The sequence below is a fragment of the Neopelma chrysocephalum genome, unplaced genomic scaffold (genome assembly GCF_003984885.1).
Source record: "Neopelma chrysocephalum unplaced genomic scaffold, ASM398488v2 Primary Assembly neopelma1_24, whole genome shotgun sequence".
Lineage (NCBI taxonomy): Eukaryota > Metazoa > Chordata > Aves > Passeriformes > Pipridae > Neopelma > Neopelma chrysocephalum.
In genome coordinates this window covers 47,827,463-47,848,431 of record NW_020897693.1, presented here as the reverse complement: position 1 = coordinate 47,848,431, position 20,969 = coordinate 47,827,463, and the positions used below count along the sequence as shown (strand labels likewise).

At 36.0% G+C, this 20,969-nt stretch overlaps 1 protein-coding gene across 7 annotated transcripts in view; it reads left to right on the top strand.

Annotated features, from left to right (window-relative positions):
• PPP1R13B (protein phosphatase 1 regulatory subunit 13B) overlaps window positions 1–20,969 on the top strand; it is a 69,873-nt gene that overhangs the window by 19,107 nt on the left and 29,797 nt on the right. For all 7 annotated transcript variants that reach the window (XM_027674061.1, XM_027674062.1, XM_027674063.1 and 4 more), the window contains exons 2-4: window positions 6,376–6,523; window positions 13,437–13,556; window positions 15,068–15,135. In XM_027674061.1, the coding sequence (XP_027529862.1) occupies window positions 6,376–6,523; window positions 13,437–13,556; window positions 15,068–15,135 (336 nt within the window). The remainder of the gene's footprint in view (window positions 1–6,375; window positions 6,524–13,436; window positions 13,557–15,067; window positions 15,136–20,969) is intronic.

Below are 20,969 nucleotides of genomic sequence, written 5' to 3'. Positions count from 1 at the left end.
TAGAATTTCTACAGCTGTAGCTGATGCAGGTTTTATGTAATGGCATGAATTCCAGGCAAGCAAACTTGCATGAGATAATTGATAACTTGTAACTTTTTTTTCTCTGACCATTCTACATGGAAAGTTCTGCATATTAGTATGTCTCATCACCAGGGGAATGATTTTTCACCTCTTCATGTTTCGTTTGCCTCTTACTCTATAATTTTTCTAGTGATTGAAAACCTCGGTCTTCCTCAAAGTTCATATTTGATTGATGGGACCGTGACATTTTAGTAAGACATGGGTTTGGACATATCAGTTAAAACTGTTGTAGTAGTACCTTGAATATAGCAAGCTTCTGGGACTCTCAAGTTAGCAAAATTGAGGATGAAAGTTATTAAAACTTTTTGAGAGATGCTGAGGTCTGTACTGTTCAAAAGAGATTTACTTTGAAGTCTTTTCTTCGCTGATTCTTCTTGTCTTGAAGTTGTAGGCACCGCTAAATCCTCTAAAATAGCAAAGCTTGAGATCATAAATAGATGTTCTGGAACTCTCTGTTAGGGCAAAGTGCATGGTGAGAGGATAACGCCTTCCAGTTCCTATGAGACAGAAGGAATGAAGTTGGCATTTCCATCAGAAATGTGTTTTGTACTTTAAGTTCATTGTATGTCAGCCTTGTATCTGAAATGTCTGTTTATTGATCTGCTGGAAGAGAAGGGGGTTTGTTGATTTTGGTTTTTTCTTATTTGTTTGTTTTTGTTGTTGTTAGGGTTTGTTGTTGTTCATTTACATAGTGAAATTTCTAGGTTGATTTAAAGAAAAAAAAAGGCAAAAGGGGAGTCTAATATGACTAAACAGTGTGTGAATTTAGCCATATTGAATATCCAATATGTTCTTAACTTGCAGTCATATGCTTGATAATTCTTAGATTGACCGAAGTATTAACACAAAATTCTCTATTATTCACGATACCTTTAATATCAGGTAGGCATTCCTGTATCTAAATTTGGGTAATGAGAGTAGTGGATAGCACAAATGAAAAAATTCATGGTTTTCATTTTCTTGGGATGTGGGTTTTGGTTTTTTTCTTAACCTTTGATTCACTGTTTGAGGGATCATGCTTCTAAACTCTCATGGATGTGATTTATTTTTTTTAACTTAACTTGATTGTGAATATAAAATTACATGCAGGAAAAGTAATGATCTTCTTATAATTTTTTGCCAGCAACTCTGGTTTTGAGTGGAAACATGGGGTTTAGTTAAAAAGTGGTTATATGTAAAATAAAAAGCCAGCTGAGTAATTTCCCATCTTCATCCACAGAACTCACTATTTCTCTTTTTCTAGTTGAATATCAATATTACTCTAAGAAAATAATCTTGGACTTGTTCTGAATTTTAATGTTTCAGCATGACCTGAAATAGTACTTGTCTAATTGCTTTCTGATAGCTTAAATAATTCAAATTTTTGTGAGTAGGGTATTAGGAGAAACCTACTTATATGGACTATGTTGTTGTTTTTATAATAAATATTGTCAGCTGTCTGACTTAGTAAATTAGCTTGGGCATAAGGCAGTGGAGGTGTGGGTGTGCAGTTTATTTCTTCTCAAGCTGCAGCATTTCAGGTCTTGGTAGCATAAGGTAATAGTTGAGTGAGATACAGTTCTTGTCTTCACAAATTTTTTTAATGATTATTTAATTAAATATGTACATGCTTACATGCTTTTTAATTTTTTATATTAGCTGAAGATTAAAAAAAATTAGGTTTTTTTCAGTAAGATGGTAGAAAAATGGTGAGGCAAAGACTTCATTCAGCAATTTAGCTTTCCAGGCTATATCTTAGCTAAAAATCAATATGCTACATCAGCTGTTTTTATGGTGGTGATCTAATTTTATTCCATTCATAAGTAATTGCATTGTACTAGGGGAGTGCAACTGAAGTAGCAAAACTCAAGTAGGGAAGTCAAGGTGGTTTCTAGGACAGCCTGACCAAGCTCATTTAGAACAAAGGACATCAGATTAATTTGAAAGATTATTTGTTTCTATATTGTTGTATGGAAGGCATTTAGTTGTGGCCCTGTGGGGTCTCTAGCATGTGATAGCCAAGTTATGAATGAATCTCTGTTTCACAGCTTTTGGAATCTTGGTTTGGGATGGAGAAAGAGATGAACTGGATAGTTACAGAAGCCTAAGGAGGCAAAACAATATTTATTAGCCTGACTGGCAGCACTTTTCAGCATATTGACAGCTTACTTGTGTCTAATGTGGTTTTTTTAGCCAGAGCAGCAAGGGAGGATCTTCAAGGGAAATAATGATGTCACTTTGCAGGTGCATATAAGGCATGATGAACAACGCAGAAGAAACCGTAAAACCACCTGTTAAGCACATGGAGAGTAGAAACAGGTGTAAAGGACCAATTTGACATCAGTTTCTTGATAGAGAGTGAAAAATGATAGGAAACAAGATTACACTTCACAGTGAGGAAGTGAGGGCAAATAAATTGTGCTTATCAGGACTGATTCAGAAAGGCAACACGGTCAAGGCCGTGGCATGAAGAATGACCTTTGCTGTGGTAGTAATCATGAGAGAAAAAGGCATACCAGTGAAAAGTTGGGAAACGGAATAGGCCAATTACCAAACTCTCAGAGTGTTAGCGGACCCCTTGATGGAAAAAAACCCCCAAAACTCTCTCTGTCTTACACATGGTACGGGAAAACTAGAGACAGATCTAAGACACAGTGGTTGGTGTCACAGATGCCTCTACTACAGCTCACAGTGATGGGTACTTCTGTGTTATGATGAATGAAATCTAGGGAGTCATTGGAGAAACATGACTAAGGACTGTGTTACAGCCCTGGGAAACTTGAACTGACAGCTACGCACTCATAAGAGTCAATTGAAGATTGTCAACATTTCATCTTCCTTAGCAAGAGATCAGGTCTAGATAGATAAAACTGTGTAATCTCTGTCAGTGATGAAATTTTGGAGGTGACATTATTCAGCTGTAGAAGAGATGAGATAATAAGCAAAGAAAAAGATCTTGTAGATTTATCCCTATCTTCTACCTCCTCAAGAAACTGCGGGGATTATGAAGGGTGCCCTATAAATAATACAGGAAGTATGGTTTGAAGAGGGAATGGAAAAAGGGGAGACAACATACCAAGAGGAACGCGTACAACTATTTGACAAGCATCTCTTGGGCAGAGAAGATTTAGGTAGAGCTCTGACTCCAAGTCTTTCCTAGAAAGAGGATGTCTGTAAGCCGAGAAATGAGTGAGATGATGGAGTAGTTTCAAAGGCAGGTTGTGAGGTTTGCTGTAGCTTATCTGGCACAGAAAAGACCTGAACTGTGAAGGGATACACTAGAGTTTGTGAGGAGGGTAAAAAAAAAGAGTGAAGAGAGATGAGAATTCATTAAAATTGGAATAAAGGCATTGATTTAAGTAGCAGGAGCCATAGAGGGGAGTAGCAGACAGGTAACACCCATGTGTGGGGTGAGGAGAAGGAGGGAAATGTAAGATTTGGAGCTTGATGTTCATTGTGGAAAAAATACATAATTTAAAAGCCCTGAGGTAACTTGCTCATGAGTGTTAGGTTGATCCTTTTGTTTAACGTTATATGCAGGTATTAAAAGTTGTGAATGGTTGAATTGAGAGATTACCAAAGAAATGTTACAATGGTCATGATTGTGCATTTTATACAGCTGTTCCTATTTAGGAATCTTTAAAAAAAAAAAAACGGAGGACTTACCAGTTCTCCTGTGTCCTAATCTTTGATTAAGGATTTTTTTTCATAAAACTGATTTAGTTCAATGTACTGTGTATTTCATGCATGTGTTTCAAATTTCCAGGCTCCATCAATGCTTCGTTGTATGTTATTGCTATAAAATACCTCTGATTCTTATTCCATCCCCACCATAAATAAGGGCAACTATGACACTGACTTGAAAATCCAATTAATATTACAATATATTAATTTTCAATATTTTGAATCTTCTTGTGTACGTTTCAGGACATTTGTTTCACAGCACAGTGTTTCAATTCCTTTAGTATTACTCAGACAACCTGTTAAAAATAAATCCTTACTCAATCAAGTTTCCTTGAGGAGTATTATGACAATAGTTGGCTTCAGCACCTTGCTTCCTCATTAATGCGATACCGTTCCCTGGGCTGAAACTGTGACACACAGCTTTGCAGGGACAATACTGGAACACTCTGAACTGAGGGAATCAAGTGGTGTGATTGACGCACAACAAACTTTGGCCTGGTCTTGCCAAGGGGCCTTTGAGTTTATGCAGTGCTTGAGATTTGAATTTATGGAGAATTGACTGAGATACATAGAATAACTCACGCCTCCAAGGCTTTTTTTTCTTTGTCAGCCTGTCTGCAGAAGCAGATAGATAATCTTGAAGACATGGAATAAGTTTTCTGGGCCAGTGTTACTTTGACAGCAATAAAAAAATCAAAACTTGGCAACTATGTAAAATGACATGGTGTGAAGCCGTTCCATTTATCCTCTCATGCCAAGATAACAGGTCTTTCACGCAGATGATTAAGAGACAGTATGCATCATATCATGACTTCAATAAAGCCAAGGTCTCTTGATATTTTCCTAAAGTTTGGGAAGCTCGGGTTTTATTTTGAAATTGCTATCAAGTGTTATGGGGAAACTATTTAGAATAATGGTGTTAAATAACTTTCCGTCAAACTGGTGTTGTTTAATTTACTTAATTTACTTACATATTTATATGTTCCTTAAATTTAACTACAGAGGGGAAAAAAAAGGAAAAAATGTGTTCTCTATTACCCCTGTGGCTAGAAGAACTAGGGGGTTTAAATAGTGGTAAGGAAAGCTTTAACTAGACTTTAAGAAACTTCCTCTTGAAAAAGCGATCCTGAATTTCTGGGGTGGATGGTTGGGGAAGTGGTGGAATTTCCATCATGAAAGCCTTTTCAGAACAGGTTAAACAAGCATCTCTGCAGAGTAATGTAGGTATAGTTGATCCTGCCTGAGGCCAAGAGACTTCATTAGATGACCTCTGAAGGTTTCTTCTAGCCTGTTGGTTTATGTTCATGTATATGACTCTTTCTTCTTAAATATGAGGTCAAATTCCACTACTAGATTCCACATCAGATACTTATTATGTAAAACAATACATACAGTCCACAGCCACTGATAATTGGGACTATGTCTGAATCTTTTGTTGAGGGAAAAATAACATTCTGAGCTGTTTACTGTAGGTGGTTACAGGCACTTTAATTATTATCTGTTGACTGTATCCTGTAGCTTCCTCCAGCTTGTACTATAGCTTTTAGTGTGGCTTTCTTAATGCTCCTGATGGAGAAATTCAGGGGTGAATTCTGGTGTATTTACAGTCTTGGCTGCTTTTTGTGTTGAAGTGTAGGTACTTGAAAACTTCAGGATACAGCATGCAAACTTGGCAGGCTGAGGGAGAGTAGGAACATGGACTGAAATAGCCTGGAGGACTGACAGGAGACTGAGAGCTTGAAGCCTGGGCTTTCTTGGAATTTGTCCTGAGTCTACTTCTAAATTAGACAGACTGCTCTTGCTCAGTATCTAGCTGTTATTAATGCAAATCTCCAGTTTGGCTGATGTATGTGTCCCATAGATAAAAGTATTATGAATGTTTTTAAGAATTACCTATGCAAATTGAAGCACAACTTATGTTTAAGTGGAGAGTGCTCATTTAATGAAGAGCTTTTAAATAGTTAGGTTTAGTCTTTGTGGTTCAATATGTGATGCCACATTTCATTTATGGGAAAGATCTGAAAGAACTGTCTTAGCAGACAAAGTCACTAATTTTGTCACATTCCTTAGGGACACCTATTAATATGGTATCTTTTTCCTTCTAAACATAATGTTATCTCTGTTCCATCCCCATGAGTTTACAGAACAGTATTATGACTACAGATGGGAAATTTAAGATCCAGAGACAATGGATAAAATTATTTGTTTAATTTTAAGTAGGAGCTTAGGGTCAGGTATCTTTCAGAGGATTTAGTGTGTCATAGAAATACTTGTCTTTCAATACAACCTGCAGCTTCTGGTTACTTTGCCAAAGTATGTATTTATTTTCAACATTCAAATGCTATGATTTCAAGCATTCAACATAACCATAGTTCCTTTCCTCACAGCCTTATTTTCAAGAACTAAACCATTTCAGCTGAAGCTTTTAAAAAAACCCTGTCAATTCAATGCACTGTCGAAAAAAATCAACACAAAAGACTAAATCTTTGTCAAAGTTACAAGAATCTGAAAACTACCTTGGAACATGGTAACCAATCATACATTTCCATCTACAAAGGGATTATAAATTTTACCAGTAATCTTGTTGCCTTTTTTTTAATGTTCTGCTGCTTTTTGTTTCATTTCTTTCAGATGATATTAACTGTGTTTCTGAGCAACAATGAACAGATTCTGACAGAAGTTCCAATTACACCAGAAACAACCTGTCGCGATGTAGTGGAGTTCTGCAAAGAGCCTGGAGAGGGGAGCTGCCATCTGGCTGAAGTATGGCGTGGAAATGGTAAGTAAAATGTTCAGTGGAAATGGATATAAATATGTGTACCAGTTATAAAAAAGCAAGGCTGCCTTTTGAATATTATTTCAAATTGTACTTTTTTTTTTGTTCTTCTAGCAAACTGACACAAAGCATGGCAAATCAATATCTGTAGACATTAATGTAATTCTTCATTTTTTTTTTTTCTGTTTTCTTCCTCAGTGTGGAGCACTTGATAAAATGCATGTATAGGATCTGTTAGTGTTCTTCATTTCTGTTTTTCAAATAGAATGGAGGGTATTTAAATGACAGTAAGGAATCTCAGGATGTTTTCTTACAGTCAGTGGGTGCAGATCACCACCTGCATTCTTTCCAGTTCTGTTTTCTCACTGTTAGGCATGTGAACACAACCTCAAGTTTAAGAAAGGGTATAGATTTTTTCCTTCTTATCATGAAGAGCAAATGTTCTGCAGGCAGCATTATGCCAGAATGGAACAGTATCTCCAGAATATTCATGAACATTTCCTCTCAAAGATTTGACAGCCTCTCTTGGGGCAGGTAGTAGTGCCCAAATCCTATTTGTATTGCAGTGTCATTTCATAGAATAACAGGGCAGGCCATTTTTTTTCTCAAGAATGTGTCAAAGTCCATGTGTGATGGATTCTGTTTCCAGAGGGATTCTTGCAACTGCATGTAGTACAAGCTTCCAGGTTATAGTTTATCAATATATGAATGTAAGTAGAATTGGTGGATGGGTGAGGATAATAGTTAGGTATGCTCATGGAATCATAGAATAGGATCAAAGAATGGTTTGGGATGGAAGGGACCTTAAAGATAATCTTGTTCAACTCCCCTGTTGAGGAGTTATCTCTTAGTTACTGAGGTCACCCTTGTTCAAGCTGTTTTATGTCATTTGTTCTGGATAAAGATTGATGAGGTCATAACTTGATATTGAATTCTTAAATTTTGCATAGAGATGTTTTATTTTGGTTAGGGGCTTTTTGCCAGACAAAACAGGCATTACTCAGATGCCTTTGGAGCTTTAACATGATAGCAATCTAGAATATTTTCCTCCTGGGAAAACTATTCCTCCTCTCTTTTAAAGTGTTCTAAGACTTTGTGAAGAGAAAAGGTGCCTCAAGTAGTAATTTCCTAAGTGGATGAAAACTCAGAGTTTAGGCAAGAGGAAGCAGGGGACAGGTTAAGCATGTCTGCAGTTCTAGGAACATAAATTCAATATGTGGTTACTTAGAAAATTATCTTTAAGGATAGAACTTGCAGGAGGGGTAGAACTTTTTCAAACTGGGAATTTAGATAATGGAGAGTGTATGATGCCAAGTGCATCACCAATTTCTAAAATGAGTCTGCAGACTTTTTTTAATGAAACTCAGATATCCCTAATATTTTCCAATCACTTGTCTGTGAAAATGTAACATACTTCTGTTTTCGCAATACTTTGAGGGTGTAGTTCTTAAAAAATGCAGGGAAGAATATTGTCAACTAGCTTCAAAGGGTGACTGGAAACTGGAAAAGTGATCGACAGCATCTTCCAGGAACACTTATACCTTGCAATCCTTGGACCTTAGAAGCACAGCTTTTCTATGATAACTTTTAAGATTGAGAAAATATTTTATCTGTGGATGCATTATGTTATTTCTCAAAGTGTTAGTTTCCTGAAGCTAGAAGTTTCTATAAAGTGGGAAATAAAACTTATCCAGGAAGTTGTGATGGAGGGACTAAGACTAAATTTTAGGTAACTACCTTGAGAATCATATGTCTTTGGTCCCATTAAAGTCAGCAGACATCTGGATATTACGGTGAGTAGAACATGGAGATTACCCATTTCAGCTGATTGTTGTCTGTTAACTTTGAGCACTGTATGTCACCCAGTGTCCTGAAGCAGAGATTCACATACAGACACCTAAGTGTAGGAGCAGAGTCCTGCCCAGAGCTTCTACTTGTTGTTGGCTCCAAGTTTCTTTTAAAGCTCACGCGAAGGTGCAAGAGTCACAAATCTAACTTCACTTGGTAAATTCCCAAGGTGATAACTGTATAGATCTATTCCACTGAAAGTGTGGAACAGAAAAGACTAGAGGGAATGAAAGAGAGAATTGAACACTTGCATATGTTTCTGGATCTTTCAAACAGGCATGTACTGTCAGCAAAAAAAGGTGTCCTGCACCCTGCACAGGGTTTTAAGGTTCTCTGACGGGAATTTTGACACAAGTATTTATTTTGTTGTTCTTAAATGTAGGATACCGTTACAAAATCTGTCACCTCAGCTTCTTGATCCGAAGTCCGGGGTACATAAATTTCTCACTGAAACAGTTTTGGATTTTGTTTTTTTTTTTTTTTAACAGGGTGTAAATATGATAACTTTTCCTTCTGCTGCTCTTGAGACCTAAACTGAACTCTTTCTGCTGAAGTTTTTAAAAATAATTTTGCTTGGAACAAAGGTCTCATGTAGGAAATAGGAGTCTAAACAGTTACATGAAACAGTTGCAACAATAAAAAACTTTAAACTATGGTTCTGAGTTGGAAGTGTGAAGCAATTTGCAATGAAACTGCTGCAGGTTCTGCCAGTGGAAGAGTATATTTTATCTCTTCTATTACACAGTGTCTGACCCCTCAACCCTTATCCTCAAGGGAGCTCTACAAGTGTTCTTTCAGAGGACATTTTGGAAAGTAAAATTCAAAACAAAAGTTAATACAGCAAATCATGGGCTGAATAAACACGTTAGATTTAGTCACACACTGTAAGTGGTCTGTTTTCCTGGCAGTCTCTCCATGTGGCACAGATGACAAATCACAACCCTCTCGGTAAGAGAGAGCTCTCTACCTGTGCTCTTGTGAATGTCCTTAACTCCTCCTTCTTTTCAGGTAGCTCCAACTTCTTTTAGGTAGCCCAGCTGAATAAAGCATGTCTATTCAAATTCAAAGCATCAGGGCTTGTGGATTGTAGTTTTATTATCAGTACAAATAACAGTCTGTCTGCCCAAAAGCTTGTCCATTTCCCAAACTGTATTGATCTGACAAAATACTCTTCCAAAAGTCTCTTCCAGTAGTCTTTCCGTTCTGGATGTGTATGTACAGATAAATGAGAAACACTTCATTTTTATTTTTAGAGGGTGAGAGAGACTGTTTTTCTTCCAGAAAAATGGTATTAAAATCTATGCAAGTTTGGTTCCAAAAATTATGTAAGATTTCTAGAGTTCAGAGGAAGATTACAATAACCTAGCTGTTGGAAAACATACTTGTTTATTTATTATTGTAGCTTTTATCTGTTGTTTTTGTATGACAAAGAAATGGTTGAAGAGCTTCCCATGAGTTGTAAAGTAGTTTAGGTATTCTTTGCATTAAAGTTAAGAAGCTGATTCTTCTCATAGCTGCATGACCTAAGCATTTGGCTTATTCACATTTGATTTTGGTATTTCATTCCTGTTCCCTCTCCAGTTTCATGAGATGAGTAATAGCTGAAAAAGTCAATAGCATTCGTGCCTGATACATCAGTATACTTTGTACCACCTTGTGCTTTGTCCGTTTGAAGCTTCCTCTTTTTACATAGATTTCTCATACTGTAACAGCAGAAAAAACACAGAATATTCTTCCTCATTCCCCAGCTATTGCAAATAGCAGTTGGTAAGGAGATGGAAAGACAGGTGTGATGCCAGGAAATTGTAGCATGTGCCGAGAGAAAATGGATTTCAACCTTTAAATCCACCCAGTAGTTCACTTCATTTACATCTGGAATGCCCTTCAGTATTTGGTCATAATTGGTATTCCTCAATGCAGTGATAACTTAGAGGCAAGTGGGTGTGAAAGAAGTAGTTGCTTACTACAAGTGTGCTTCTGCAAACTTGGGGGAAAAAGACTCGTTCCAGATCTCTCACTGAACTCCCCCACTGTAGAGATAATCCATTACTGTGTATTCTGGTTTCATGTAGAGCAGGCATAAATGTGTTTATTACACATTTAGCAGGATACTTCTAGTCATAATAAAAAGAGATTCTGAAACCTGAAAGTTTAAGTTGTGGATATGTAGTTCCAACAGAAGGATTTTGCAACTCTTTTCTGAAACGCTGGTGCAGTATCTGTGTTTGTCTTACAGGGTGTTTCATTTCAGAGTACTTAAAACTAGCCCAACCTCAAAACTTTTACTTAAAAGGAAAGGAGTCTAGCTCAGTTCTCAAAAATATTTTAGAATTTTGATCCAACTTAAAATCTAAGGCAGTTTTTGCAAATAAGTATGGATATATGCATACATCATGGTTTTCCACTTAATCATTAAAACAAATATTCTCTAGATAATGTTTGACATATTAAAGTATAGGGACCCAACCTGTTTATTATTCTCTACGCTAATTTTCCTATTTCACCTTTTCTTCATGCTTTTCTACTTAACTAAAAAAAAAAGTTTGAAGTAGTATTGTCAAAACAATATGCAGTGCTAAGGGTTGGACTTGGTTGGAGTTGCAGGTCCCTTCCAACTCAGCATGTTCTGTGAAATATGTCTGAAGCTCTAACAATTGGGAAAAGTTTAACTGTAGCATTTTTCTTTGTTTTGTTTTGATTTTGGTTCTTAAAGAACAGAGATTTCCAGAAAATATCTCTTTGTACTATTATACAGGAAATATAAGATCGTGCTTTCTTCTTGCAGTTTTAATAGATTTAAAGGATTTAAACTGAGGAAAGGAATGGAGACCTCAATTCTCACTATGCCTTGTGTCAAGTGTTAATGTCCATTTCTTCTTCCTTTTTCTTTTCTGAATCTGTCCTGTAGCCAAGTTGCACAGAATGGTTAGTGCTTCTTTATCTTTCATCTGCTTCAGTGATGCTGATGGTGCTGTTATTACTTTAACCTGTTTTCTGCATAATTTAGGGCAACATATCCCAAATTGCTTTTGTAAAAGAACTGCACAAGTAGTAGAAAATGTCTTTGCCATTTCTTTCCATTGCCATGTCTGAAAAATATTAGCCTTAGTTATTCGAAGTACATTATGTAAATGAAACCTCTTAGTTTGACTAACTCCTAGGAGTTAGTTTGACAAACTCCCATTACTTTTAATGGGAGACCAGCTTAACCAGGAGCGAGGCTGCAGCCACTCCTCACCATTCCAGAATTAGCCCAGCCCTGTTCAGACATCCAGTTTCTTAGTACCTTCTTACCAAGCTTCAGTTCTAGCTGGGTTTACCTAGCAATTTCTCTATTTGGGAGAAATTCCTAAAGATTCATATCTTCTGTGTCCTAAAGTCTCTGAAGTAAACCACTTGAATATTTTTACACTCTCTGATCTTTAGAACACTCATGCTGCAATTTTAGTGGATATGCTTCAAAGCACTTGAAATCTTACTTTACTTTAGGAGTTGAAAAACCTGAAAATCATGTTTTTAAAATTCCTCCTTAAGAACTGAGTTGTAATTAAGCCACTGACCTTATTCTTGTGTGCTTAAACATTATTGACAATGTTTCTTGGACTCCACTTGAGTGAGGAACAAGCTGAAGTTAAGAAAATAATCGATTTTTTCTTAAATCCAGGTGTTGTGATTTGTTTGTTTGTTTGTTTTTGTTTGTTTTGCAGGGGTTTTTTTGAAGATAAGTAACCAGTCAGCTCATGAATATCATTAGCTTATGGTTTAAATGGCCCTTCCCCATTGAAAGCCACTAGATCTAACTGTGGCTAAATTGTGTTAATCACATACGTATTTGACATGACATATTTTGACAAAACACTTTATTGTGTTAAATGCATTGTGAAACAAGTGATAAAAATGTAGTACAATTCAGTGTCCCAAGACATCTATACATCTATGTAGTTCACAATGCATATAACTTTAGGTGAATTTTGTTATATAAAGGTATATTTGTGATGTGGTTTTCCCAGGCTTTCCCCAAGATTTCTCTTATATCTTTGAATCATTTTGTCTTCTCATGTCAAATGGGTAAAGTATGAAATGGATAACCCGTTGTTAGTGGTACTTTTCCTGGTAGGAGATGCTGTGGTTTGGGTTTTGGCAGCCAAGAGCATTTTGCTTTTAACAATGAAGAATGCAAAATTCAGCTTTATTTCCATTGAAGCATGATTTTCTTTAGTAGTATTGGTTTGACATGGTGCTGCATGTAGGTAAGCTAATTAAATATCTTCTAGTATAATTTTACTCTGCTTAGAAGATGTATTTTAATGCTGTGCTTAGTATTAGATCTTAAAACGGAGATTTTCTTACCTTAATAAAAACATTTGATAATAAATGCAAGCATAATTATGGAAGCAGTGAAAAACTTCACTTTTTAAATGTATTTTCATTTTGAGATACTGATTATGTAATGTGCAGCACCTTAATATATTTTTTCAGTTTGGAAGAAACAATTACACTGTGTTTTCTTTTTCTTTAGGGAAAAACAAAGATACTGACTGCTGCATAGAATTTAGTCTTTATTTGTTCAGTGAGTTGCCAGTAATTCCAGATATAGTGGAAGTTAATGTCTAGCACAGTGTACTGGAGTGGGAGCACCTGCACAAGTTCTTGGGAGACAAAATGTCAATATAATGATAAGGCTTTTAGACTGAGTGGAAACCCAGCGGTTCCAACTGAATGAATCACTTTAATAATAGAACAAAATACCCATCTGGTGGTGATGGGGAGCAAAGTTGCTATTTTCTAAATTAGGGTTACTAAACACTGATATTTTTTTGACTGGTTTTGCAAACTGTTTATGTACTGCTGTGGAACACTGAGCTGTGTCACGGTAATAAACCAGCTTTTAGTACCGTGCAACTGCTGTCTGTTGATACCTGTTTCTTTGACTTTGCATAAGACAAAATACATTGGATTGATTCAATTGCTACCCAAAAGGATATTCTGATCTTTAATAAGGGTTTTGTATAATTTTGCTTAATTCAAAGGAGTTTTAACAAGTTTTGTTTTGGTCCTGTGCCCTTAGAACGTCCCATACCCTTCGATCACATGATGTATGACCACCTACAGAAATGGGGTCCCCGCAGGGAAGAGGTGAAATTTTTTCTTCGTCATGAGGAGTCACCAGCTGAAAGCAATGAACAGAGTAAGTACAGTCATCCTGTAGTGTTGTTACCAAAACATATTCCAAAGATTTCTGAAGTGAGTTTGGTTATCAGTTCTTTCAGTGAGCTTCAATAACTGCATGTCATACAACTTCCTTGTACCAAAGCCATTTTGAACCTTCCTCAGTGGCACATTTATTCTTATTCTCTTTCTTTCTCCAGAATAATTTCTACCAGTCTGCTGAGTAATAGTAAGATCAGTTTCTATTCTGATCCTAATTTTGATCCAAAAATTTTGGTGGGTATTAGAGACTTGAGGCAGTTTTTTCCTATTGGAAGAAAGTCCCTACATTTTTAGAGGTTGGGATTATTCTTTTTGACCTCATGTTCTTTCAGTTGCACCAGAGAGAGACTTGTAAACTCCTTTGACTCCCTTAGAAACTCAAGTCTTCTTTACAGGCATCATTGGTAGAGGTTTCAGTGCCTTTACTTTTCAGTACTTCATGCAGGTATATTTAATAGTGGTGATAATTTGTATCTTGAAAAATCACTGCTCTCCTTGGTTCTACAGGACAAGTGTTTATAGTAAACAGTGCCCTATTAAGCGGGCTTTCTTAAAAAGACCAGAATAAAAAAATAGAAGGGTTTTAGTTTTCTGAACTTACTAGTGAAGACTGCACTTAATTTGTGAGAAGAGTTCTGAGGCTGGGCATTATATACTTAATAGCTGTCAGACTGTCTGAAGGACAGCAAAGGTGTCTCAGTGAGATGTATGTTTGCATGCTCAGATTATCCTTACTCATTCAGCTAATCTGACTTCTTCTAACAACAGGATTTCAAGTCTTGGCTGACTCCTTATTGCTTTCAGCTTGAGGTTTCTTCTCTTATTTTTAAGTTGTTCCTGCTTCTTTTGAATACAGAAGTAGCAAGCCCAAAAATGTATGAGGAATTTTGTGTTAATTAGGTACTTCGTAAAATTCTCTGTCATCCTTTGGGCAGCAATGCAAATATAAAATATGTTAAGAAATTTAAGATACACCTGAAGCCACGGAGTTTCATGTACAAAGAAAATGTTGCTTCTGAACCATGCATGCACAGCTCATTCATTTGTCACTGACTTATGGATCAATTTGTAGATTACAGTTGTTTAGAAATTAGAAAAGCTTCCTCCACTATATATATTTATAGTGTATTAAATTGAAGCCGTGGCTTCATGTGGATGCAAAATATGAAATTTGAGTAGTCACGCTCACTACACTGCTCTTCATGACATATTGCCTAAGCAGAAGTCAGAAAAGTAGAGCTGCATGTCTGTACTTTTAACTGAGGAAGTCTGTGAAGTAAATGCTTTATTTCTGCTGATTTCTGCTGATTTATTTCTGCTGATAACCTGATAGGAGAGAGTTGGCACTGTCAGAATAAAAATTTACAGGTAAAAGTTTTATGTAAATTCTTGAACAGAACTGGTTGTACATTCAAGAACAGATTCAAGAGTAAAACCCATTTATGTTGAAAACTGAACTTTGCACTAAGAATGATACTTTACTTTTAGGTGGCCGTCAAGCCCAAAATCAAAGAAATGGCATAAATATACCTGTGGAGAAACGTACAGAGAATGGGGTATGTAATAAGTCCTAAAGGTTTGGATCAATGCCATTCAAATACTTAATGCTTTAAAAATTACTACTTTTCAAGATATTATGGTGGGAACTGGTGAAAAAATATCTTGTTCTGTTTTGATTGTTTGTTTTTGTTATAAATTGAATGGGGCAATGTCTTTTTCATCAACTACTCTAAATTTTCTGTCTAGAAAGAAATTCATGTATGTGATGTGAGAAGCTCCAGAGTCTTAATCATTACTGAATGTTCTAATCTGTTTTATTTATTCTGTTTGAAGAAAAAAACAACTATGTTGTTTTTTCATGCTAGTATTGCCTCCCCAGACATCTTTTCTTGTTTGATTTTTCTCATTGGTCTCTTCATGGCATTGCCTCATATGTTAAAACATGAGAATGTATCTAGAGATTGGGATGTTTTCAGATGCTTGTAGAAGAGCTTGCTTACTCCTCAGAACCATCTCTTTATACTTTTTTTTATGAACTCGGCTCATTTCTACACCTGTTTTTTTAACTAAAATATAACTAGGTTTCTAATTTAAAATGCATGTTACGTAGCATAGGCAACCTGTGAATGCTGGTTTGAACACTGTCTCTTTTACAAGTAAAACATAGTAAATCTCTTTCAAAATTACCGTGACTTAAAAACCTTCCACTCCTGAGCTGAAACTCCCCTTAATTTCTCCTCTCTTGTCTCATCCTCAGTACTAATGAAGACTCTGCGTATCATAGTCTGCTCTCATTTGCTCAGGGCCATTCTGCTGCCTTTACCAAAGCACTATAGCTATATTTTGCTATTTTTAAACATTTTTAAATTTCAATAAAAGCACTTGAGGTCACCAATTAATAGTTATATTGTCTCTATGAAACAGTGTCAATTTTCAAATGTGCATATGGCTGTTTCTCAGGGAAAACACTGATTAAAAGGTGTAAAAGCAAACAAATCAGGTTTTTCAAGCTGAGAGGTCTTAAATAAAAAAGATAACTAAAATGTTAAAAATAATTGTGCAGATTCAACAATTTTGTGCATTGCCTGATAATTAACATCTAAAATTCACAGGCGGGCTCATGTAGCAACAAAGTTGTTTAGTCAGTTTGCAGGTCTTTGCAGCTTGTTTTGTGTATGGCATGTGGGCCCAGTGGAAGGAATTTTTTTCCCTATTCAAAGCAGTTAATCATGTATTGCTTTCTACGTTCCTTTTCTGTAGAGAACACTGGCTGATACCCTCTGCTGCAGGGATCCGTTTATCCTGCTTCCATTGTCATATTGACAATGTAGTGAGATCATAGTGCTGTAAAGTGCTGGGGGGACATAACTCTTTCATGACCTCCTCGATCTATTCCTCCATGTAGGTTGTAGCATATATACTACATTAGAGACATAATAGATTTGGAAATTAGGACTAGCATGTGCAGAATGCCTTACAATCTCCCTTCTTGGCAGCACTAAGTTATGGTAGCATGGCTTTGTATTTAATTCAATTTGCTGTGAACTTCTATGGGTAAAGCTTGGACCTAGTACCTTGAATAACACTGCTATCTTCATGCCATTCAATACATTTTATTTTTTTTTAATCCCAAACAGTTGGCCACAAAATTAAAATTTGTTAGGGAACTGATCACTTTAAAAAGGACTTTTACCAGGTTTAGGAAATTATTAAAATACAAGAAAGACAAAACCTGAAGGTATTATAATAATGTAAAATTGTGGTGGGTTTTGTGCCTGAAATGGTACAAATTATGTTTTGGAAGTGTTTAAAACTAAGATTTTTAATTGTGCTAAGTTTTAAATCAGAGGGGGAGGGGGAAAAAGAGGTGGCTTCAGGATCAAGGATTTAATCAGCTTACACTTACGTAATGCATTAGGCTTATTCATTGTTACTGGCATGCTGAATGTTAGACTAGCACTAAAATCAACACAAACCAATGGAACATTGAAGACAGCTCAAATCTTATCAAATACCCTGCATTCAGGTATATTTTTATTATGTTTTAATGATGAAATAGTTGATTTTTACTTAATATGTGGTTAGAGCTGCAAGTGTGACATGCATAGAAAACTTTAAGATGAATATTTGTTTTGATTGAATCAATAGTCTTGGAAAAAATGATGGTCAATCTATTTGGAATTAAAATTGGATGACTATTAATTGGCATTTTGTCATATGCAGTAGGATTTTTTGGTTCCTTGAAACTATATGTGCTTGATCAGCAATTATTTAAATAATGGCTAGCTTAAAATCACATTATGTAAATGCTAAAATTTTATTAGATTATCTTCCAAGTTAAAAATAGAATAGCCTAAGTTGCTTCCAATGGTGAAACATGTTGTTGTAAAAAGAATACTTACCTGTAAGTGTTCATCTGAGAGCTTTGCATTCTGCATAACAAAATCTGAAGGAAAAACTATGCGGGATTTTGTAAATTGACAAGTTTTCTTATTCCTGAGGTAAGCTTTTGAGGTTGGCTTTTTATTTACAACTTCTTGGAAATGGAATTACGGTGTAATCAGGACCTGAGCTCTTTCTGCTGCTCTACAAAGGTATAAATATGTGAAGATAAGACTTACATAACTAAACATTTCCTTTTACCAGGGAGATTGGTCAGTGTCTTAGGAAGGTTTCTCTTCTCTGAGAACAGCTGCCTCTTCCTTCTCTTCCTTTTTTTTCCTTGTGTAACTGAGTCAGTTGGATCTGAACACAAGTTGTAACAAGGGAAATTCTAAATAAATACGGGGGGAAGTGTTTTCTCATTGAGAGTAACAGATATTGGAACAGACAGTCTGTGGAATCTCTGCCTAGCTGAATAAAGTCCTGAGCAGTCTGAGCTGCTCCAATCGGGGCTTATTGAACCGGGTGACTTACAGAGGCTCCTTTCCACCTAAATTATTCTTTGATTCTGTAATCGGTGGCCATGAAACAGTGGTCATGCAGTGCTGGGTCTTGTTTGCTTCCAGATGTCCTATCATGATCCAAACTTCATTCCATAGAAGCAGCAGCAGTTTGAGAAGAGCGAGGCAGAGCAAATATAGGTGTAACCACTGGGGGTCAGTGGCAGACAGGAGAGGGACTGGGGAGCCCCATCCTGGTGCAGCCACCGGCCATCGGCAGGAGAAGTGGATCAGATGTGCTTAAGGGAAGTCCCAGAAAGAGCACTGACCCGGTGATGACATTTGTCCAGATGAAAAGGTAATCAGATAACCAGAAATTTATTAGAGATGAGAAAACAGGAAAGCAGATGTAGCTCAGGGGGAAAAAAAGGATGGGCTACGGGAACATGTTGGAAGTCTCATGTATTGGACTGAATAAAAGTAGATTAGTGTAATGAAAACAGTCTGTATATGAAGAAATATTTGTTTGCTGTAGTTGTTTGGTTTAAAATAAATTTTATACTTGGTAACTTACTTGGGGAGTATAAAATGTCAGTTTGTGGTCTCCTGTATCCTTTTCTTCTAAAGTTATTTTTGCTGTTTCTAGTATTAAAATTTCTCCCTCAATTTAGAAAGACTGATATCAATAAGCTTTTTTCTTAATGGATGTTGACTGAAACCCTTGCCAAGAAGTACAAAGTGGAACCTCCTTTTATCTCTCACTGTGAAATTTGTAGTAATATTAGTGTAAAAAACTCGTGTACAGGAAGAAAACTTCACCATTATCCCAAACTGTAGACACATGATCCTGCAAATTTTCTTAGTCTTGAAGCTGTGACCAATAGATGAAGTTGAGAATTAAAATTTTGTGCTGATTAGATAACAGAACTGATCTTCACTATTTCTGTTGAAGTGTCTCAAATCAGTCTTTTTGTAAAAACTTTACAACAGAGAGTCCAACTGTTTTGGCATCAGGAGACTCTGATACCGGGGGAATTCTTAGAAAAATTCCATTAACAGGTGGGCTAAAACTTCTACATATATGTACCTGCAAAGCAGTTTTTCATAATACTGATTTAGTTTAGGATAGTGAATGGTTGCTGATGGAGAGTGAATACCATCTCATGCAGCCTCTGTATTCCATTCCATCATGACAGTAGTAAAGCTACACTGATTTTGAGTGCCTCTTGTATGACTTGTCAAATTCTAGGCTTAGAGTTTAAATAGATTTACATGTGGTACCAAAACCTGGCATGGAATTGTCTGTTGTTCATTAGTTTTAATCATTTGATCCATACAAGTGTAAACAGATAAAAAGGCATTAAACATCTAATGTACATTTTGTTAGGGGTGGGGGGGCCATTTACAAGTATACTTGCACATGCAAAATAATAATAGGTTTCCCTAACCTGTCAGGTGAAGATATAAAAAAATCTAATTGTGAGGAAAAAGGCAAACAAATTACATTTTTAACAGAGGTAGTAACCTCAAGAGATGAGAAGTACATTATATGTACTTGCTTGAAGTTTCTCATTTGAAATATTGAAGGATAAAGAGCTTAGTCTGGATAGAAGTTGTTCTTCAAAGCTGAGCTGCAAATTCAATTTAATATAAGCTTGTAAGTATTAAGTACTTTCTGTTTGTAACATTTAACAATGTGCCTGGAAGAGGCTGCCATTCGCATAAGACAGGTTTTAATCAAATTTGTTCAAATTGAACAAATACCTATGTCACTCTTGAAGTCTAGATTCTGAGGACTCATAGCAAAGTATAAGCACATAATTCCATTAAAAAAAAATTAAAACAATTTAGGCACAAGGAATTTCAACAGTTTGCAGAAAAATATTTTGTTTCTGAAGAAATTTTCATGTAGGCTTCCTGGAACGTTTTGACCTCCTAATAAAAGCGTTAATTAAATCAGATCCACGTTTCCTTAATTTGCTGCTGCAACTTTCTCTGTTGCTTAGGTTAGAAAGACAAAAAATTATTTTATTTGCCACTTTTACTGTCAAAGGTGTTCCCTCATCTCAGGCATCCATTCCTGAAATTATGTTTACCTGTCAGAGAGAGGAACCTTTCTGCCCCTACAGCAGCCTTCTGCACTATCACATTCCTAGTTCAATTCTGAGGTCACCTTAACAGAGTTTGGATTCTCCACAGACTGATACAGTTCTTTGGCTGTCTGTCTAAAGCATTTTCCAGACAGCTGGCAGTATTTTACTCTTCAAAAAAATAGAAAAACTAATCCAACTAAAGGATTTAAGGGAAAAAAATTAAATTAGGAAGTAAAAAAAAAAAATTAATCTAAAGCTAATTTTAATGTATACAAATAGGTATACATTAAATAGGTATAAATCCTTGCTGGACTAGAAATCCCAGTCTCTTCACACCTAAGTAAAGGATAGTTATGTATGGGAGCCTCTCTACAAGACTAATAATTGTGTGATCTCATAGAATGAACTTCTGTGAAATTGTAGGGAATTCAAATGCTTCTGACCTCATACTGCACTCTGAGGCCTCTTTTTAAACTTTTTAGGCAGAATCACATCATTCTTGAATTTGTAATGTCATGAAAAGTGTTTTGACATGTCCTGTGCAATCTCAAATTATTTCAGTCCATAATGGACAACATTACTAGATGCTTAAATTTTATGAGAATAACTTCATAAGTTTCATCACATATGCTCTGTGATTATATTCCTATTACAATTTTATTTATGATAGCATTAGTTTTTGACTAATTCACTCTTAACATCTGACTTAATTTGTTTTGAGGAGTGTAAGGGTTTTTTGAATAATCAGGACCAGGAAACATTCTTGGAACCCCCTTGGAATGTTGTGAAAGGACTGTTTTCCTCCATGTCTTCTCCATGTATTTATCTAATTTTTAATCTCTGTCACTCTAGATACCAGATATCTATCTAGATGGCCATGGATATGAGAGAGACAATATACAAACTTGTATATTG